General features: G+C 35.5%; 3 protein-coding genes across 3 annotated transcripts; all 3 read right to left on the reverse strand.

Annotated features, from left to right (window-relative positions):
* Positions 1 to 33: 33 nt before the first annotated feature.
* LOC137833463 (uncharacterized) lies at positions 34 to 5317 on the reverse strand. Its single transcript, XM_068641810.2, has 2 exons — positions 4594 to 5317; positions 34 to 183 (listed from the first exon to the last, which is right to left on the reverse strand). The coding sequence occupies exons 1-2, from the start codon at positions 5284 to 5286 to the stop codon at positions 34 to 36; spliced, it is 843 nt and encodes a 280-aa protein (XP_068497911.2). The 5' UTR covers positions 5287 to 5317.
* A 6599-nt stretch (positions 5318 to 11916) lies between these two features.
* Positions 11917 to 15428, reverse strand: LOC137833464 (uncharacterized). Its single transcript, XM_068641811.2, has 8 exons — positions 15409 to 15428; positions 14921 to 15325; positions 14600 to 14841; positions 14313 to 14525; positions 14138 to 14230; positions 13948 to 14049; positions 13001 to 13357; positions 11917 to 12018 (listed from the first exon to the last, which is right to left on the reverse strand). The coding sequence occupies exons 2-8, from the start codon at positions 15321 to 15323 to the stop codon at positions 11917 to 11919; spliced, it is 1512 nt and encodes a 503-aa protein (XP_068497912.2). The 5' UTR covers positions 15324 to 15325; positions 15409 to 15428.
* Positions 15429 to 15453: 25 nt separating this feature from the next.
* Positions 15454 to 17983, reverse strand: LOC137831350 (uncharacterized). The gene is made up of 4 exons (XM_068638988.2): positions 16816 to 17983; positions 16432 to 16740; positions 16232 to 16337; positions 15454 to 16156 (listed from the first exon to the last, which is right to left on the reverse strand). Exons 1-4 carry the CDS (start codon positions 17973 to 17975, stop codon positions 15464 to 15466), a joined length of 2268 nt encoding a protein of 755 aa, XP_068495089.2. The 5' UTR covers positions 17976 to 17983; the 3' UTR covers positions 15454 to 15463.
* Positions 17984 to 21108: the final 3125 nt, after the last annotated feature.

The raw sequence follows: 21108 nt of genomic DNA on the forward strand, positions 1-21108 counted from the left end.
TAAAATTCTCTTAATCTATGTACTTTAAATTTGTCAAAAACATGGATCTATATTAATTGTCAAAAACCTTGATCCACCCGTTATCACTTCATACGCCACCCTAAACCACACCAGCTCCTCATACGCCACCCTAAACCACACCAGCTCCATCGTACTGCTCAAAGTTCGAGCATAATAGGTGCTCTTCATAGTCCATTAATGGTCTTTATGTCTTGGATAGACTTTCTTGATGACATCAAAATATATTGGTCCTTATTGTAGAAGGGAAGGTTGATCAATTGCAACTTCAAATACCCTCAAGTTTGATTAGGGAATCTTTCTTTCTCACTTTTTATTACTTATATTGTCATTTCAGTTATTTTTGTTGCATTGAAGAGTGTGACTTAAGTGTGGGGGGAGAATCATAGTATTACGAAGTGGACTTTAAGCCTAACTCAACCCCATAAAACCGGCTCATAGGGTTGAGGTTTGCACCCACTTATATACAATGAAATGTCCTAACACACCCCCTCACGCCGAGACTGCCAACTCGTGCGTGGGACTATAGATTATGGGTGATCCGATAGCGGTCCGATAGCGGGTGGCACGATAGGCCCAACAAACAGTCGCTAGGATAGGCTTTAAATGGCTCTGATACCATATATATAACCATAGCATTAGAACCGTACAGAACCGTACAAATTCTTTTTCTAACATAACATTTGTAATTAAGACTAATTATAGACCCATTAATAGTGATTATATTCCTATAATTAAGTCTAATTATAGACTCATTAATAGTGATTATATTTCTGTAATTAAGTCTAATTAATAATTAAGTCTAATTAATAATTAAGTCTAATAATGATTTTGTCCGGTAATATCCCCTCAAGTTGGAGCATGTAAGTCTTGAATGTCCAACTTGACCAAGATGGCTCCAAACTTTTTAGCACCGAGAGCTTTGGTGAAAAGGTCAGCTAGTTGTGTATGTGTGGGCACATAGGATGGAAGAAGGCGCTTGTGAATGATTTCATCTCGAACAAGGTGGCAGTCAACTTCAATGTGTTTGGTGCGTTCGTGGAAGACCGGGTTTTTAGCAATGTGAAGTGCTGCTTGACTATCACAATAAAGACGAATTGGGTCAGGATGAGGAACATGTAAAGAAACGAGAATGTCTTTAATCCACTTTAATTCTCGGGTGGTCTTAGCCATTGATCGATATTCAGCCTCAGCAGAGGAGGCAGAAACCGTTTGTTGTTTCTGGGTTTTCCAAGAGATTGGGGAAGTGCCGAGTTGAATAAACCATCCGGTGAGAGATTTCCGTGTCAGTGGACAACTTGCCCAATCAGAATCACACCACCCAAAGAGTTGTAAGTTGTTCTCTCGAGGTAGGAGTATTCCTTGTCCAGGATGCCCCTTTAAATATCGAACAACACGAAGAGCAGCTTGCCAATGCTCGGAGCGTGGATTTTGCATAAATTGAGATAAAGCTTGGACACTGTAGGCAAGGTCAGGTCGAGTGAAACACAGATAAATTAACCTCCCAACAAGTCTACGATAAGTAGCCGGGCCAGAAAGAAAAGAACCAGTAGCGGAGCTCAATTTGTGATTTTCTTCACATGGTGTAGTGGCGGGCTTCGCACCCAACAATCCGACTTCAGTAATGATATCTAAGGCATATTTCCTCTGACAAAGGAAGATTCCGTTGGGGGAGCGAGCAACTTCAACCCCCAGGAAGTACTTGAGGCGGCCTAAATCTTTCATATGAAAGCATTGATTTAAGTAGCCTTTAAAACATTGGATGGCAGTACCATTATTCCCTGCAATCACAAGATCATCAACGTAGACTAGCACAACCAACTGTATGTCATTATTATTGAGAGTAAACAGGGAATGATCCTTCGGGGATTGTTGGAAGCCGTAACGAGTGAGAGAAGAAGATAGTTTAGCAAACCAACACCTGGGGGCCTGTCGGAGGCCATATAGAGACTTTTGAAGCTTGCACACTACCCCTGGTTGAGATTCTTGGAAGCCAGGAGGGAGTTTCATATAAACCTCATCATCAAGATCACCATGGAGAAACGCATTGTGAACGTCCATCTGATGAAGCTCTCAATCTTTTGCGGCTGCTACTGCTAGAGTTATGCGAATGGTTACCGTCTTTACGACAGGAGAAAACGTCTCGTTGTAATCCAAACCCTCCACTTGATGATTGCCAAGAATTACCAATCGAGCCTTGAATCTTTCAATTGTTCCATCCGAGTTGTATTTGATTTTGTAGATCCATTTACACCCAAGTGCCTTCTTTCCAGGAGGGAGAGCGGTGAGTTTCCAGGTGTCATTGAGTTCGAGAGCATGAATCTCCTGTGCCATAACATCACGCCACCGGGGTTCTCGGACCGCTTGAGAAAAGAACAGGGGTTCCTGCTCGGTGTGTAAAGAGGCAAGAAAACTTTGATGATGTTTAGAAAAGGAATCACAATTCACAAAATCATGTATAGGATACGAAACACCTGAGGATTCTGTTGAAGGAGGTGACGGAACAGAGGGGTTTGACGGTATCGTGGTGGCTGCGACAAAATCGCGTAATCGTACGGAAGGCAGCTTCGCGCGATGCCCTCGCCCAAGGGGAACCGCGGCCGTCAGCGGTGGTGAAGAAACCGACGGCGCCATCTCCGTCGGACGCGGCGGTGGATCCGCGGGTAGCGTCGAGGCTTCTATACACGGATCAGAGTCGTTGATAGTGTGGTCGAAGTCATCTGTGAGGGTAGCATCCTCCTTGGCTGGGATGGGAGATGCAATGGGTTGGTTGACGATGCATTCATCTAGGTTTGAGGAGGCAACTTCATGAAGAAAATGTGAGTCCGTTCCAGTTTCTAAAGAGTTGGCAATAATTGGGTTTTGCAATGGTGGTGCAGTGTCCATCTTTTTGGCTTCAAAATATGGAAATTTATTTTCGAAAAAATGTACATCACGAGAGACAAAGAAAGTTTCTGTTTCCAAATCAAATAATTTCCATCCTTTTTGGCCATATGGATACCCGACAAACACACATTTTCGGCTACGACTATCAAATTTATCCCGCTGTCTATTTTGATTATGAGCATAACATAATGAATCAAATACTCGTAAGTGCGCGTAACTGGGTACACATCCATGGATCACTTCATAAGGGGTTTTTCCTTTTAGAATGGAGGATGGTGTGAGATTGATTAAGTAGCCTGCAGTCAAAACGCATTCCCCCCAAAATTTAATGGGAAGATTGCCTTGAAACCGTAATGACCGAGCAACATTCAGAATATGCCGATGCTTGCGTTCGACGCGTCCATTTTGTTGCGGGGTCCCGACACAGGAAGTTTGGTGAATGATACCTTGTTGAATGAAATATTGTTTTAGACACATGAATTCGGTTCCATTGTCAGAGCGAACCATTTTAACACATTTGTTGTATTGCCTCTCAACGAGTGTGAAATTTTTTTTCAAAGTCACTAATACCTCTGTTTTTTCTTTTAACAAATAGATCCAAACTGCCCGTGTCCACAATTGTCAAAAAATATGAAGCACCACAGGATGAAGGAGTTTTATAAGGACCCCATAAGTCACAATGAATTAAATCAAAAATATTCAAAGCTTGATGCGCACTTAAGAAAAACTTATCTCTCGTTTGTTTCGATTTTTCACAAACTTCACAAACTTTATTCAACTCATCACGAGTACATTTCCCACTTATATCAGGAAGCATTTGCACAATCTTAAATGACGGATGTCCTAATCTTTGGTGCCAAAGTGCTAGTTGATTTTCCATCTTGACATGACATGCTTGAGTCTTCCGTACCCCACGATACCAATAAAGCCCATCTTTCCGTTCACCTGCTCCAATCAGCGTCCTCGAAGTGCGGTCCGGTATAATACACAATTTATCAGTGAATGTTACAACACAATTTTCTTCATCCGTCAATTGAGGTACTGAAAGTAAATTGCATTTTAATTTGGGGACATAAAGGACATTTTTCAATTCAAGTCCTTCTTCAAGAGTCACTGTTCCCTGTTCGCAAGCTAGAACACGTTCACCATCGGGTAACCCTACGGGGCACCCTTGTATAGTTTCCTTTTCACTCAAATTTTCCAGTGACCCAGTCATATGGTTTGATGCCCCACTGTCAATAATCCACAAATCCCAAATGCTCTTACCAGTCATTTTCTCTGATTCATTTGATTTTTGTTTGCTGATCAAATCAACCAGTACCTTCCATTGTTCATTGGTCAGACCTGCCATCTCAAGTTTCTTGTCGTCATTGTTGGCTTGACTGCTGCTTCCACTAGCGTGTGCCACATTTGCACGTGTCGGGTTACCTTTGTTTCGCATCCCTTGGCGTCCCCTGTCGTTCCATTTGCCTTCACTTTTTGGTCTGTCACCCCACCATTCGGGATATCCGATCAATTGGAAGCATCCCTTCATGTCGTGACCATTTTTACCGCAATGACTGCATGTCATTAATTTTTCTACCATATCTCCACGCCCTTTTTCTTTGTAGTTGGCCTGCATCGCGAGACCCACGACCAACCCCTTTCTTCCGTTGATTTGGCCATCATTCTCACTCTTTCTTCTTGTACCAACATAGCATATACGCGGTTCAGAGACGGCAATGAGTCTGAGGCCAGAATGTTTGATCTTACTGTCCCGTAGCTTGCGTCATCCAACCCCATAAGGAGTTGATGAACCTTGTCTTCCTCCCTTCGTTTTTCCAACTGAGCACCAATCCCACACTTGCATCCACCACACGTACAAGATGGAATTTTGTCACTGTTAGCAAGCTCATCCCAAAGGACCTTCAATTTTCCAAAGTAAGTTGCCACCACCATTCCCTCCTGCTTGCATCTTGACAAGTCCGACCTTAGTTGTTGAATTCTAGGTCCATTCACGACCGAGAATCTTTCTTTAATGTCTTCCCACAAGTTATGTGCAGTCTCAGCATATGCTACTGTGGATCGTAAGCTTGGTTCAATGGTGTTTAGAATCCAAGAGACAATCATGGACTGCACGGTCCACCAATCTTCAAGGTCGGGTGCCTCGTCCTCTGGTTGGATATGTGTTCCATCAATGGAGCCCCATTTTCTCCGGGCACGAAGCGAGATCTTTACTGCTCTTGCCCATTCGTCGTAATTTTCTCCGCGCAATTGGACTTGTGTGATTATGTTTCCGGGATTGTCACTCGCGTTGAGATCATATGGCGAGTAGGTCTTCTTAGCACCTCCTCCTTCGTGCTCTGCTTTGTTGGCATTATTCTTTTCTGGTGCATCTGCCATGGTTGTGCACCGTTGCCTTTGCTTTGTGTTTGTCGGGTATCAGAGTTTTGTGCTCTGATACCATATATATCACCATAGCATTAGAACCGTACAGATTCTTTTTCTAACATAACATCTGTAATTAAGACTAATTATAGACCCATTAATAGTGATTATATTCCTATAATTAAGTCTAATTATAGACTCATTAATAGTGATTATATTCTTGTAATTAAGTCTAATTAAGTCTAATAATGATTTTGTCCGGTAATACATAGTTTAGGATTTATCTTTTATTGATTTGTTTAAGTTTCTTTTTGCTTCTTTTAAAATAATAATAAAAAATAAGCTTTCTTGGATCGTTTAATGGTTTGTGAATTATGGTTTCTTGATCTTTGTTGTTTGGATTTCATTAAAAATTGAGAAATAAGTTGGTTATCAGACTTTTGGGTTGACTATTTTGTGATATGATAGTCCCGAGTGAGTTTTTGAGTCTTGATTGGTAGATTGTTTAATGCTCTTTTTAGTGCGTTTTCACTCATGTTTGTTTATAATATAGAACTTAGCTTGCTTTTTTGTTGTGCAATTGTGATTTACATTAGGGATGACAATGCGAGGTAGGCCATGCAGGTCGACCCGTAGCCCGTTACCAAAAAACATAGGGCATACTCACTAATCTAGCTCGCTGACCTGCTTAGACCCACCTTGCATAATCCGCAACTCGCGCGGGTCAACATTGGGATAGGGCAGGTTGACCCACATAAATAAAAAAAATAACTTTTTTTTTTTTTGCAAAAAAAAAAATCATACCCCACTCACTCATTATTGCAGTGTGCCCTTTATTTTATTTTAAAAAATTGAATGTTTTATTTTAATCATCTAAAAGAGTTAATATTTAGAGTGACAATGGATTTAGTTTTAAGTAAAGTCTTATATTAAAATTTGTTATAAAAAATAATATAGAAAAGATTTCATTAAGATAGTTAAAAAATTAGTCATCTTCATTAAAATATTTTGTAGCGAAACTTTGATAAGATACTCTTATATGTTTACATACATATATAGGAAAAAATAGATGCAAAACAAAACTTTAACTATTTTTTAATCAAGCCTTCTAACAACCCTCATACTTGAATTCATTTTTTTTTTATCTTAACTGAATGAATTGAATGAGGGATAAAATTTTAACTTTTTAACCGTAGGAATAAGTTTTCTTACAATTAATGAAATTTTAATTTTTGATTTTTTTTTTCTTATGCAGACTGACCCGCAGGTTACCTCTTATGCGGGGCGAAGCAGTAAAATGAGTATGCATTCCTTGTGCGAGGCAGACCAACCCAATCCGTATTTTGTGGGCCAAACACAGATGGACCTATATGGGACGGACCATCTCGTATTGTCATCTCTAATTTACATGCATAAACAAATATGGTAATATTTTGTTTAATTTAAGTCAATAGTCATATATATTAGACTACCCTTCATGATAATTCAATTGTTAGTTTCGAACCTATAACATTTTTTTTATCTTTAACCCTCATTATAATTCTAAAGAAAAAAAACATGTGTCCATATCTTAAAAAATAAAGGAGCTTTTAAAATTATTTTAAAAATAAATTATTGAATAATGTTTTTTTAATGGTTTAAAAAATATATTAAGTTGACATCCTCTCAGGAAAGATATATATTGCAATATGTTCTTATAAATTTTAAAACAACAAAAAATTTCTGTATATTATAAAAAAAAACTCTCCAAAAAAGATATTATTTATATAATATGCTTTATAGGAGTAATTAAATAATTAACATTTTTATATTTAGTTCATTTCTTTAAATTTTGGAGATAATTTGTTTTTACTTAAATATAAGGTTAATGATGGTGCATCTTTTAAGAAAAATAAATAAATCATGAATTAAAACTGTGGAAAATGTTAAATATAACTTTTGTTAAAGTTAATTTTTTCTTGTAATACATGATATGTAGTGAAGTTCATTGGAACATACACTTGGTTTTTTTCATATTCATTTTACATGCACTATTCGTACAAACTATGTTTAGAATTAACTGCAAATAGGTAACATTTAGGTACAAACTATGTCACTAATGCAAATCACACATATAGGTAACATTTTGAGGCTGAAATCGTTTCTTACTTTTCTTGGTGCCTAAATAGCAAACATTTATTGCAAACATAAGCAACACTCACTCAGGTGCCATGCGTCAGAAGAACAATGATGGAATATTTTGGCAAATTTATTTGTGGTAAATGCTTGAATTGAAGGTTCTAGTTTCACTAATTTGATTCTTTGATGAATGAAAAAAAAAAAAAAAGAATTAAGCAAGTGATTTAGCATGTCCCCACAATTAAGCAGTGGGTCATTGCAAGATGGCATGGTTTAACTAACTAGTTATTGAAACTCCAAATACAGCCACTTGCTTAACTATCACTACTTGTATCATTGTCTAGCCTACAACTGCTGTGCATTTTTTATTTTATTTTCAGTTATAAACTATGGTTGAGCTTCTATTGGAGGCTTCTATAGGTTTCCAAGTACATAATGGTTGAAAAGGATTTATGATATTATAGCCAAATCAGGGATTAGACTATGATGTTACTCATAACTAAGAAACATAATACAGTTATGATTCCCATCAATTTCTCTCAAATTACACAAATTGTTTTCTTTTTCTAATATATACTACTTGTTTTACTGATATTAACATCTGTCTTTTTAAATAAAAAAATGTGATTGAAAGAGGAAATTCTATCAAAAATAATCAGTTATATTTTTATTATAAAAAATAATTATATGTAAATTAATATATATTTTTGTATTAATATTATTTACATCTTTATTTTAAATTATTTTTTTATATTATTAATTGTTGGCATGCATGTTGTCATAGCCTAATTAGTTTAATACTAAGCAATCAAACTACTCTTTGGTAAAAGATACGATAGGTTCCCACTTAAACAATAAGATTGGAAATTTAATTGCTGAAAAAGTATTATTCTTCTCATGGCTTGTGTATTTGGTGAAAGAAAACATAAAAGGAGTTGAGCACAAATTAATAGTTGAAATTACACTAATATTTTTTATTAAATAATAATTAATTTTAGAGATTAAAAATAATTATTTACTATATTGATTAATTTAAATATTATTTTATAAACAAATAATTTTTATTATTAATAAAAATTTAAAAACTACAAATTTATATGTAACATTAGTTATCAAGATTTTAATTACTTACTACTTTATATTCTAAATTAATTTATATTCTAAATTAATTTTTATAGTGGTAAAATAGTTAATACTTAAAATCTTGGTAATTAATGTTAAATACCAATTTAGAAACTACTTGATAAAATTTTATTAATAATTTAAATTACTTTAGATACTAATAGTTTTTTTAATTTATAAATAGTATCTAACTTACTCAATATAATAATTAATTATGTTTTGTCTCTACAATTAGTTGCTATTTAATAATTATTTTATAGTGTGAGTTATTCTAATCAGTATTTTTAGTAATCTTTTATCTTTATCTTTAAGATCTAATGGTTTTTATCATTTTCTCTGTTTTTCTTTTTGTACCGATGGAGATCATACGACCTATTTGAAGTCCAGCAACAGATCAAGACCGATCGAGATCATCACACCCCAAGTAGAGGATTGTCAATTAATTAAAGGTTAAACATTAAATAATATACTCTTAATTTCATATTAAATCTTTAATGAGACCCAATAACAAAGGGTCCACAATAATTATATAAATAAGCACAAATCCCAAAGGATCACGTACGTTATCATCTAGTACTAAACACACTGAATACCAAGTGTCGAAGTCTGACTTGAGTATTGGAGTACCTTTTGCAGGTATCATCCGAACCCAGATTTCACGGAGACGAGGAGTGAAAGAGTGGGAGAAGCAGGAGTTCATTCGAGAGGAAGGGAGAGCAGGTCGACCGACCGAGAAGGAAGAAAATAGTTCTCTTGGTTCCAACCCCGTTCAAGAACAATTGGAGCGCAGCTTCCACCTACGTGGAAAGGGCTGAACATAGATCGTTATGACGGGACGACTGACCCCGGTGAGCACATGGACGTGTACACCACATACATGAGTTTATACACCTCGGACAATGCAGTCCTGTGCCGGGTGTTCCCCACCTCACTGAGGGAGGGGCCTTGAGCTAGTTTACAGGCTTCCTCCAAACTCCATTAACTACTTCGAGACCTTGGTGTCCAAGTTCGGGACCCAATTTGCCACTAGCCGACTGCACCACCTAACTTCTATCGCCCTGGTCAACATTCACTAGGAGAAGGGAGAATCTCTTAGGTTGTTCATGGAAAGGTTTAGTAAGATGACCCTGAACATTCGGAATCTAAGTTCAGATGTGGCCATGCATCACATGGTCACGACCCAACGACCAGGGTCATTTTATGGTAGTTTGTGCAAGAAGCCAGCTGCAAAATTTGACGAGCTTAAGCAGAGGAGAGGGGGAAAGATAAGGAGAAGGAACGATCAAACCGACTTGTTATTGGTCGAGGAGATAGACATAAAGAGAACCGAGGACCCCGACTTACAAGGTACCCCCTTTGAATGTTGATAGGGGAAAGATTCTGGAAGAGGCCTTGAGTGTCAACCTCATCTAGACATCAAGAAGGGCAATGAGCCTTGAGAATGTCGACTAGTTGCACGAGTGTCGATACCATCAGAACAGTAGGCACACCACTGAGGAATGTTAGGCGGTGAAAGATAAGATTGAGGAGCTTATCCAAGCTGGACATCTCTGTGAATACGTGCAAGGCATAAGTTGGAGTTTAAAGTGATCTCCTCCGAGGAAGGAAGAGACAACTGGGCGAAGGGATTACCACTCTTGACGGACAGATGAAGACGATCGTCGACCGAAGCGTCGACCGAGGCAAGAGGAACCTCCAAGGCGGGAAGGAGGTGGAGGAAGAGAGGTAAATTAAAATATTAGGTGATGAGATGTTGGGAGGAAGTTCTTGCACAATAGAACATTTATATCCCTCCTCATGGGAAATTTAATATTTACACATCTTAAAACAAAATAAAACACTTAATCAACTTAGAGTGGAGCTCTATCACCTGCAAAATCATCTACTCACGTGTAACACAAGATCATCACATATTTTAAAACAAAGAAAAAACAAATAACAAGGTAAGCTAATATTTTTTTTTTAACTTTCAATGAAACGTTAATTTAAAAAAAAATCATTTAGTCAACATTATACATCCTCTATTTTTAACGTACTACATAGTCGAGTGTTTATAATTATCTCAAGTTCCACATCACTCATGCTAGAAATCCACTAACAACAATAATTAGACACTTGACTCTACTTCCAAAAGATCGGTGTATTGAAATTAGCACCCAAAGACATGCACATATCATATTACCATGTTCTCATCACAACATAATCTCTCCTTCAGGAAATTCATCCTCATATAACACGGGTAAATTCATATGATCTGCTATGATAAACTCTTTTAAACTTCAGACACAGTCATATGAACCTCCTTCGACTCTCACACCTAATACTCTTCATCTATATGATTCCAAGATACCAATAGAGTTAGGATCGTCCCTTTCACCGAGTACTCACAAATCAAGACATCGTACTAACAATCTCAACACAATATTTTTGTTGCTGAAAATACTATGTTTTGATCACACTTTCACATAAATCATATTTCAAATCACACACAAGTCCATCATTCAATCACATCAAAATTTAGAATTTTAAACAATCTACAAATACCAAGAAAATCACATAAACACATAACTATTTTTTTTTCAATTATATATATATATATAATAGGGTTATTGTTGGGAAAATTCAGAATTAATTTTCCCTCTTTAGTGTAGATACAAGATGGGCACTTGCAGATGCAATAAGCAAATAATAGAAAATATAGCAAATAGAATAATGACACATAGAATTTTTACAGTGGAAAACCTTCCTCAACTTGAGAAGTAAAACTAGTGAAGAAAAGTCCTCTACTATAAAAGTAGGATTACAATATTTTTTTTTCTCACTCTTTGAGGATAACACTTAATCTCATCCAACAAGGATGGAATACAACATCTCTCTAACATCTCACTAGGATTTCTAATATCACCATTATGGTGAAAACGCCTCCATTATGAAAGTGGGATTACAATATTTGTTTCTCTCACTCTGTGAGGATAACACTCAATCTCATCCAACAATGATGGAATTCAAAGTCTCTCTAGCATCTCACCATTATGGTGAAAAATGTCTCCACTATGAAAGTGAGATTACAAAGTCTTTCTAGCATCTCACTGAGATTTCTAATCTTACCATTATGATAGATATCTACTCTATCTTTTTCTCTCTATGTTGCTCTTCTCACTGCTTCATTTCTTCATTTTCAATGTTTCATCTTCATCTTTCTCAGAAGTTCCCCTTATATAGAGAAGAATTCAAGTAGATTGAATTAAATTTTTTTTGTCAAAAGAAAATTCAATCTATATGAAAAATATTGTTTCATACAAGACTTTATAGCAAAATACCAAATAAGTCTTTATAGAGGCAGTAAATTCACCGTATCATTTTGTTTCACACATATTATTTAATTAATATCTAATCTTGTATTATTCACAGGTTATCAACATCAGTTATATGAAACAAGTTCCAACTTGTTTCCACCTTCTTCTCCTTTCCAGTGGCACAATTTTTGTCATCCCTACCACTCCAGTTCTACATAGGAAGAATTTAAAATGGAAATGCATAATGCATTTCATTCCACAATAATGCAGATGTTACAATTCAAGCCTTTACTTATCCGATAGCACTACAAAAAAAAGTGTATATTGTGGCGGTTTTTTTCGTATAAAGTGGCGTTTATAACCGCCACAATATACGCTTGTGGCGGTTTCCCAAACCGCCATAGAACTGGCCGCCACAAAGTTTAATGTGGCGGTTTTATGTTACCCGCCGCAACACCCGCCACTTTAAACATAGTGTAAGTAGTGGCGGTTTTTATATGTAAGTAGTGTCAGTTATAACTGTCGCAATTTACAATCATTGAAGAAGATTCTGGCACCATAATATTCGTAAGTAGTGGCGTTTTTAACTGACGTAATTTTAATACTGAATAAGTAAAATTTAACCACTTTTTTATAATCTTTTTTATAATCTGTTTTATACAATTATAAAATTTAACCACCACTTTTCTATAATCTTTTTTATAATCTGTTTTATACAATTATAAAATTTAACCACCATTTTTTCATAATAAAATAAAATAATGTATAAAGTTATAATCATCCATTCATTTCATTAAAAATTAAAGCACACATAATAATGTTCAAATGTTTATATGTAATTGAAAGTTAAAGCACACATAATAATGTTCAAATGTTTATATGTAATTGAAAGTTAAAGCACACATAATAATGTTCAAAAGTTTAAAACACATAAAAAGTTCATACATCCCTAATCAAGTTTAAAATTTCAACACATAGTTGTTCAAAAGTTCATACATTCCTAGTCAAGTTTAAAATTAAAACACACATCTCTAATCAGTTTTGCTTCCAGCACTTGATCCTATTACTTGATTAGGTGATGGAGCACCACTTCCATAATCCGATGCCTGAAATAAATAATTTTAAGTTAATAAATTTGTATGTTTATAATTATAAAATAAAAGAGACCAATAAATATTTAAATATATTAATACCTCATTGGTGGATGCACGAACCAAATTAGCTGCTATTGCAGCAAAATGTTCTGGAACGTCTTTTCTTGAAGCAATATAAGCAAGCAAAGTGTTCATTTGATTTTTCACAGTTGCAAGCTCATTTTCCATTTGAGTTATCTTGTCCTCCACATTTGATGAAGTTGAACTAGAAGAAGCATGGTTCATACCACTTAGCCTTGTTGTGGATCCTTTGAAAGCAAGGCTGGGACAAGCTCCATATGATAGCCCTCTAACTCGACCCGGATGCTCCTTACCAAATATGACACCAATTGGATCTTCTGGAGATATATTTGAACCACCTTTTGGATTTGTCAACATTAGTTCATCAATTTTTTCCTGGATAAAATTGAAAATATATCATGGCAGCAGCAGTAAACATAATGAAATGGTTGAACTCTCAACTACAACATAGAATAGCAATGCCCTTGCATGGCTGCCCAAGTCATTCCCCAATGGAACCTTAGAGACAAAATCTGTAAAATCATACCCCTAAATATAGATGCACCTATTCATCTATAAATAACAATTACCCACCCCTGATTCCACTTAAGTCCACGCTATCATGGAAATATTGTGCCTGTCACCATCACATAAACTACCATTCATTTTTATCATTATAATTCTTATTATTATTACTATTTCTAGATTTCCTGCTTTTTCTTTTTCCTATCCACCACTTCCCATATCAATACATCATCATCAAAGCAGTCCAATATATTTTCATGATCAATACATCATCATCAAAGCAGTTCAATATATCATCATGATCAATACATCATCATCAAAGTAGTCCAGTATATTTCCATGATCAATACATCATCATCAAAGTAGTCCAGTATATTTCCATGATCAATACATCATCATCAAAGCAGTCCAATATATTTCTATGATCAATACATCATCATCAAAGTAGTCCAAACACTTACCCCAATTTCCAGCGCCTCTTCATTCACATATATGCCATTTTTCCTCTTATGTGTGATCTTCCACATTTCAGCTCGTCCAATATTTTTACCAGTCTCAATTTTCTATATGTTCAACAATAATAATATAAGTATAATGTGGTGGAAATTGTAATATATTAAAATAAAGAGCACAATATAAGTAAACAAATACCAAATTATTTCTTCTTCTTGACAAAGACATAGCACCACCAGTGTGAGGAATAACTTGTCTCTTCCTTATATCTCTATTTCTATTACACATGTTCTACAAAGTGAAAATGAAATCAGTTTTGTGTAAACTTAAAGTAAGCTTATTAATAATAAAAAGAAAACAGAGTTTACTATACCACTGTAGAAGGCCTCAAACGATAATCAACAAAAACAGCCCATTGTTCCATGTTTAATCCAGCTGGAACATTCTTGATGAGGTCACTTCTGCTCATAAGAGGGTCATAAAATTCATTCCAAAGCTTACATCTGTATTCCCTCCACAGTTTCCCAATTTTAAACATAACATCTCTTTTAGCCAAATCTTCATTTACTTTGAAACAAAATCGAGACTTCAAAAAAAGAAAAGAAGTTAGTCCAAATGTATTGAATAAAATTAAAGTTATTTCAATGTAAGTTATATTACCTTTAGTGCACTCTCCCACACTGTATCCTTGTAAGTATCTGGCAAAGTTGACCACTTTTCAAAACTAATAGGGAACAATACATGATTTGCTGCTAGCTGTCCACAAACTCCAGCAAGTAAACCAGATGCTTCTCCAATTGGTTGAAAATTGTCATCATAGTTCACCACCACACGTAGTCCGGTAGGTAAGTTATGAGCATCCCTAACCTTCACCTTTAGTTTTTGACTAACTCCTTCGCCATCTATAAAAAATCCAAATACATTATTTTATGTGCAGTGAAACTTATTACATGTAAAGAAAAAAAAAACAAAAGATTTTACCTATAGCATCAACAAACCAATAGTGGTTTGATTGCCTTGATTTTCTTGGTTGCACTCTTTCAGGTTCAGACTCAGAAGTTGGTTGTGCTGGTGCAGATTCAGAAGTTGCTGGAGGTACAGATTCAGATGATTCAAGATTTTCAGATTCAGTCTGTGGTTGTGGAACTTGTGAAGCTTGTGATTGTGGAACTTGTGAAGTTTGTGATTGTGTAGGTTGTGAGGTTTGTTGATGAATAGATTGAGAAGCTTGTGGTAGTGGAGATCCAAATGGACTTGCAGAAGTAGTTCTTGTCTGGTCCTGTGTAGTAGAAGGCGTAGCATTAATGTTTACATAGTTGGCCACAGATTTGTCTGAACCAGCAACTGACTTAAGCAAGTTCTTGATCCTTTTAGGTTTAGGCATATCTGCACATAAAAAAGAAGTAATCAACAACATAATTTAAATTTGAAGATATATTAAAAGTGGAGATATATTAAAAGCTTCATACATGCACATAGTAGATGAATGAACATACTAATAGTGCAGTTGAACCAAGGTTATTATTACTCTGACATTGAGTCATTTTCATGAAGTTCATCATCATTGTTGTCCTCATTTAGTAATTCATCATCTTCATCCTCCCTAAATAATGCCAATTGGTCAGAGTTGCTGAAAAATTCATGTAAGTCTTGTTGTGGACACGGTTCTACTTCACAAACTTCACCATCTCCTTCTCCCATATCATACAAGTCTCGTGGTTTCAAATGGACAGCAATTGACCATTCCTTATTCACCTCATCATTTATATAATATACCATTCCAGCTTGTGAAGCTTCAATGTATGGATCATGCTCCTCATGATCTCCCGTGTGAATTAACCTTGAAAAATTAATACAAGTGAAACCCCAAGGATCCTTCCTCAACCCACAGTCCCTTGTGGTGTCAGCCCATTTACATTTGAACAAGATAACCTTAAAATGACCATAGTAATTAAGCTCAATTATATCTTCTAATTTTCCATAATATGCCAAATCTGCTTGTCTAATATTTTGATCCACACCACTTACAACACACGATGTTGAAGAAGTTAAGAACACTCCACAATTTTGGGTTTTTAAGTCATGTTCTCGACTTTCAGTTCTAAATTTGAAACCATTTACATTAAAGGCAGAAATTCTTCTAGCATGTGTTGTTGGACCTTGAGCTAGATACTTAAGATCATTTGCAACTGTACTTGAAATGTCTGTGTTATTAATCTACAAAAATAATGCTTGTTGTCAGTATATCTTTGAAATTGACATTTTTAACTTGTAAAAACATATTGTACCTACCCTTTGAGGAAACCAATTCATGAAATCCTTATTGACAATCTTTTCTAGCTCTGTATTTGGAATTCTTCTCCCTCTAGACCTTATTCGTAAATGTTGTCTAAATTCCCTAAGAAAAAAATTTGAAACCAATATATTACTAATAATTCCATAAAGGACAACTTTTCAACATAATTAGATTTATATTGAGTGTTAATACTCACTCAATGTAAGGTTGAACTTGAGGGCAATTAAATAACACATATCGATGTGCTTGCGTTCTCTCAATAGTTGACATCTCAAAAGTTGAAGCTGCACTTACAACTCTACCAATTGGTGGAAATAGGGTATTCAATTCTGAAATATTTATGTTGAAAGAGTCATCTACACGTGAAGGTCTATTAGTTCTTGTTTTCATCCCTTCCATATATTGAGAAAAAAAGGTCAAAACCTCTTCAGCTAGGTATCCTTCAGCAATAGAACCTTCAGGTTGTGCCTTGTTTCGAACATACGATTTTAAGTGTCCCAAATACCTATAAAATTCTTTCGCAATTAGAATAATCAAACTTTGAACTTAAAAAAAGTACAAAAGTTCGCAGGAAATTTACCTTTCTATGGGATACATCCAACGGTAATGTACCGGTCCTCCAAGTTTTGCCTCACCAGCTAGATGACATGTTAAATGAACCATGATTGTAAAGAAGGTAGGAGGAAATAACATTTCCAAGTGGCAAAGAGTTTGAATCATGCGAGACTCAAGTTTATTAAGATCAAATTGACTTAAACTTTTCCCACATAATTGTCGAAAAAATGAACACATTTCTACTATCACGGCAGTCACATTGTTTGGTAGAACATTACGTATGGCAATAGGTAGTAATTGTTCCATAAGAATATGACAATCATGACTCTTGAGTCCAAAAATCTTTCCACCTTTCAAATCTACACACCTTGCAATATTACTTGAGTATCCATCTGGCATTTTAGCCTTTTTCAACGTCCGCAAAAACGTTTTTTTCTTTGTTTTTGACAATGAAAATACACTTGGCCGAAATCTTCCTTTATCATTTGGCCAAAGCTCTTTCCTTATACCCATTTCTTTAAGAACCTTTCGGGCTTTGAGATTATCTTTGGACTTCTTAGGATCATTAAGTAATGTATACAAAACATTGTCACAAACATTTTTCTCAATATGCATCACATCTAGACAATGGCGTAACAAGTTGGTCCGCCAATAAGGAAGTTCAAAAAATATACTTCTCTTTCTCCATTGCTCTGCTCCAACTTGAACAACATTCTTTCCACGAGCCCTCTTACTTGTATCTATAGGGTCTAATGGTTTTCCAAATGTAACATTCACACCCTCAATTTGATTCCATATGTCTGACCCTAACAAAGGTTTTGGTGCATCTCTTAGTTCATTTGTTCCATCAAAAAGATGATGATTGAATCTGAATCTGTGCTCTTTACTTAAAAATCTACGATGTCCCATAAAGCAGAATTTGCCCCTGTACAACCAAGAAGAGTCGGTTTCAAAGTTGCAGGTAGGGCAAGCAAGACCAGTGTGCGTGTTCCATCCAGACAAATTACCTAGCCCAGGGAAGTCACTAATTGTCCACAACAAAGCTGCTCGCAAAGTAAACATTTCTTTTTTTGAATAGTCAAATGTTTGTACTCCATCAAACCATAAATCCTTCAATTCGCTTATGAGTGGTTCTAAGTAAACATCAATGTCATTTCCTACCATTTGTTTTCCAGGAATTATCATGGAGAGGATAAAAGATAGATAATGGAGACACTTTGTGTTGTGTGGTAGGAACAAACTCCCAAGAACATAACCAATTTAATTCAACAAAATCATTAACTATGATGTTTTTCACGTGTGATGGGTCTACTCTTAAAAGTAGTAACCAATTCAAACAGAGTGTCCTACTTATAATGTCTACTTACAGTGTCTGAATCTTTTTACAGTTGAACTTTAATTAAAAAATACATCATAATTAACATTTATATTATCTAATTATATAAGATTTAATTATAATTAAAATACATTTTAACTAATATATACTTAAACTCGTATCATATGATCGGATATCGAATATTAAAGACAGTTCGGTCCTTTACAACTATCTTGGGACAAAAAAAATAAATAAATTCAACCCAAACCTTTTGTAGTAACTGTTGTTGTAGAAACTGTGAAGAAAAGTCTTTTTTTTTTCATTGTTGAAATATTGAGAAGGTGAGAAGCAGGGAAGAAATTCCAGCTGTGAAATGAGAAAAGGACACAGTTCCAGAGAGATGAGGGGGACAGTGTGGTTCTGAACCCACCAACACCAACAACAGTATCCTAGGATATCACCCCATTTTCTATCTATTTTCACAAAAATTAAATCCTACATTTCTTCCATGGCTTGTCAGGTTCCACAACATCATCAATATAATAAAATTCATAAGATGCCAATTTACAAACACTATCTTTCTGCCAGATTTTCATTTTTATCAATGAATTAGATTTACATTGGATTCACACATCATTACCCCATTGGATTTACATTTCAAAGTGGAAATGAAAAAGTCGCATGAAAACGAAAAAAAATTCCAACTTCACATTTGCAAGAGACAAATTCACTAAAGAGGTACCATCAAGCTAGTAGCCATTTTTCAATTAAGCTGACACATGTATTAAAAATATGGAGCTATAGCTAGCATGTTCAATTAAGCTGACAGTAATATTATTCATATATCACTCATATTTTATATTTTTGTAAGGAAGAAGGATAGAGAAAAAAAAAACACATTCTTCCTTTCTATTTTCTCTGTCATGAACATTATTCTGTGTGTGATAATAAGCATAAAAGTGAGGAAACTGAAACTCACTCTGCCATGCCACCAATTGAAACTCACTCTACCATGCCACCGCTCTCTCAAATTCCACCTTCTTCTTTTCTTCACCCTTTAACCATTGCAAAATGCTGGTTTTCCAAAGAAGTTCTGATTCACAAAATGATTCAGATTAGTGCATAACATACAATAACCGCCTTACACACTATATTGATAGCTTATATTAAAAGAGTAGGGATATGAATTTGTCTCACTTGTGGCCAATCAATTAATCTGTCATTACCATGACATTCCTTAAGCACCAGAATACACTTGATGGACCTTCACTAGGAGCACCATCCAGCAGCCACCTGTAACAGAGCCGCATGTAAAGCATAAAGTTAAAAATGATATAAGGCATGAAGTTACACCGCATGTAACAGAACCGATCCTAGTCACCTGCTGGCCACCCAAGAACCAAACCTCAGCTCCATCCAAATGGCTCAAAAGAGCACATCATCAGCCTCAACCACTTAGCTTGGTTACCACATAACAGAATTGCTTCCTACACTTGGCTACGCAACTGATAGATTACCACAGGGACGCTGCTCTAGAATCAGAAAAAAGATCCTCCCTATGGTACATGCATTATCATGTACCATCTGAAACACTAGGACATGTGGTAGCACCACTCCTCAATCATTACGTACCTTATCATGCCACGCGACTTCTTAAATCCAAAATTATATCCAAGGACTACGATTGTATGTAAATACAATTTAGTCAAAACTTTCTAGTGGTTGTGAAGGAGGATAATGAATACAACGCTTCTCTTTTGACCAATCATTCTTTATCATATAAAGTGGTAAGCACAAATCAAAATGACAGTAACCAAAGTAACAGTTTTAAAAATCACTTCTTACAATAATTAAGAAATAATCTTTATATCTTTTTGTTGGTTAGTAATATAACATTTTACAATGATAATGGATGTTTATCAAAGTTACCTAATCGTGGAACTTATCATCAGTACCATTCAAGGGGAAGTTAATTTATGTTTAACCACTTGACCGACGCATGAACTACAATAACAGCTGAGAGAAAATACTTAAGGGCTGGAGCTGGAGCAAGTAATGGAAAAGGTCGGCATCCAGAACCAGAACTGTAAATTGAATAAAAAAATGTCAATGACTTGTTCAAAAAACGAGGTTTCGATGAAGAGTTTCTTGGCTCCAGGCCCCGTAAACCCCACATTGGACTCAACTCCATGCCTTTCAATTGAATCCGAACAGAGTACATGCACAAATTCCACAGAATCTTTTGTTTAACAATATCTTTTGTGGCTCATAGATGAAAGAAGATCCGGTAGCATACATTTAAGGTTTTCATAGCACGGGGAAGTAAAATTAACAAAGTTGTATTGTCAAGGGACTACCTGAATCAGTGATTTGTTTTCGAATGCTGCTTAATCCACTTAGAAGCTAGTTGATGCAAGTTCTTCTCTGACCCTAAACTTCTTCTCTCGGCAACAAATTCCTACTATCACGTTAGGGTTTCGTGAAAGGACAAAGGTGTTAGGGTTTCATGTAAGTGTGAAGCTAGATGGAAGTGTTTCATTTCGTGTGAAGCAGAGAAAGAAATGTTAGGTTTCGTTTTGTGTGAAGAGGCTTAAGGGTCTGGTGCAGAGAGAGAAGAAACGTTAGGGTGTGGAAGAGAGAGAGGGAAGAGGTGTTAGGGCTTGGTTTCCAAATTCAAAAAAAAAAAATTCAAAAAAAAAATTAAAAGTAAGTTTTAAAAAAAAAAATCAAATTTTCAAGTGAAAGCAAGTTTTAAAAAAAATGAATAATGAGAAATGGTGTATGGAGGAAAAAAACTGGAATTTTTTTTTAAAAATAATTGTGACAGTTAAAAATGACATATTATACTGAAATGACGTATTATACAAAGATAATTGTGGCGGTTAGTCAAATGCCATATTATACTGAAAATTGTGGCGGTTATAAATAACCGCCATAATAAAACCGCCATATTTTACACTGTTTTTTGTAGTATAGCCAATGATTTGAGCACTATAATCACAC

Source organism: Phaseolus vulgaris, chromosome 6 (genome assembly GCF_051622355.1).
Source record: "Phaseolus vulgaris cultivar YP4 chromosome 6, ASM5162235v1, whole genome shotgun sequence".
NCBI classification, from domain to species: domain Eukaryota; kingdom Viridiplantae; phylum Streptophyta; class Magnoliopsida; order Fabales; family Fabaceae; genus Phaseolus; species Phaseolus vulgaris.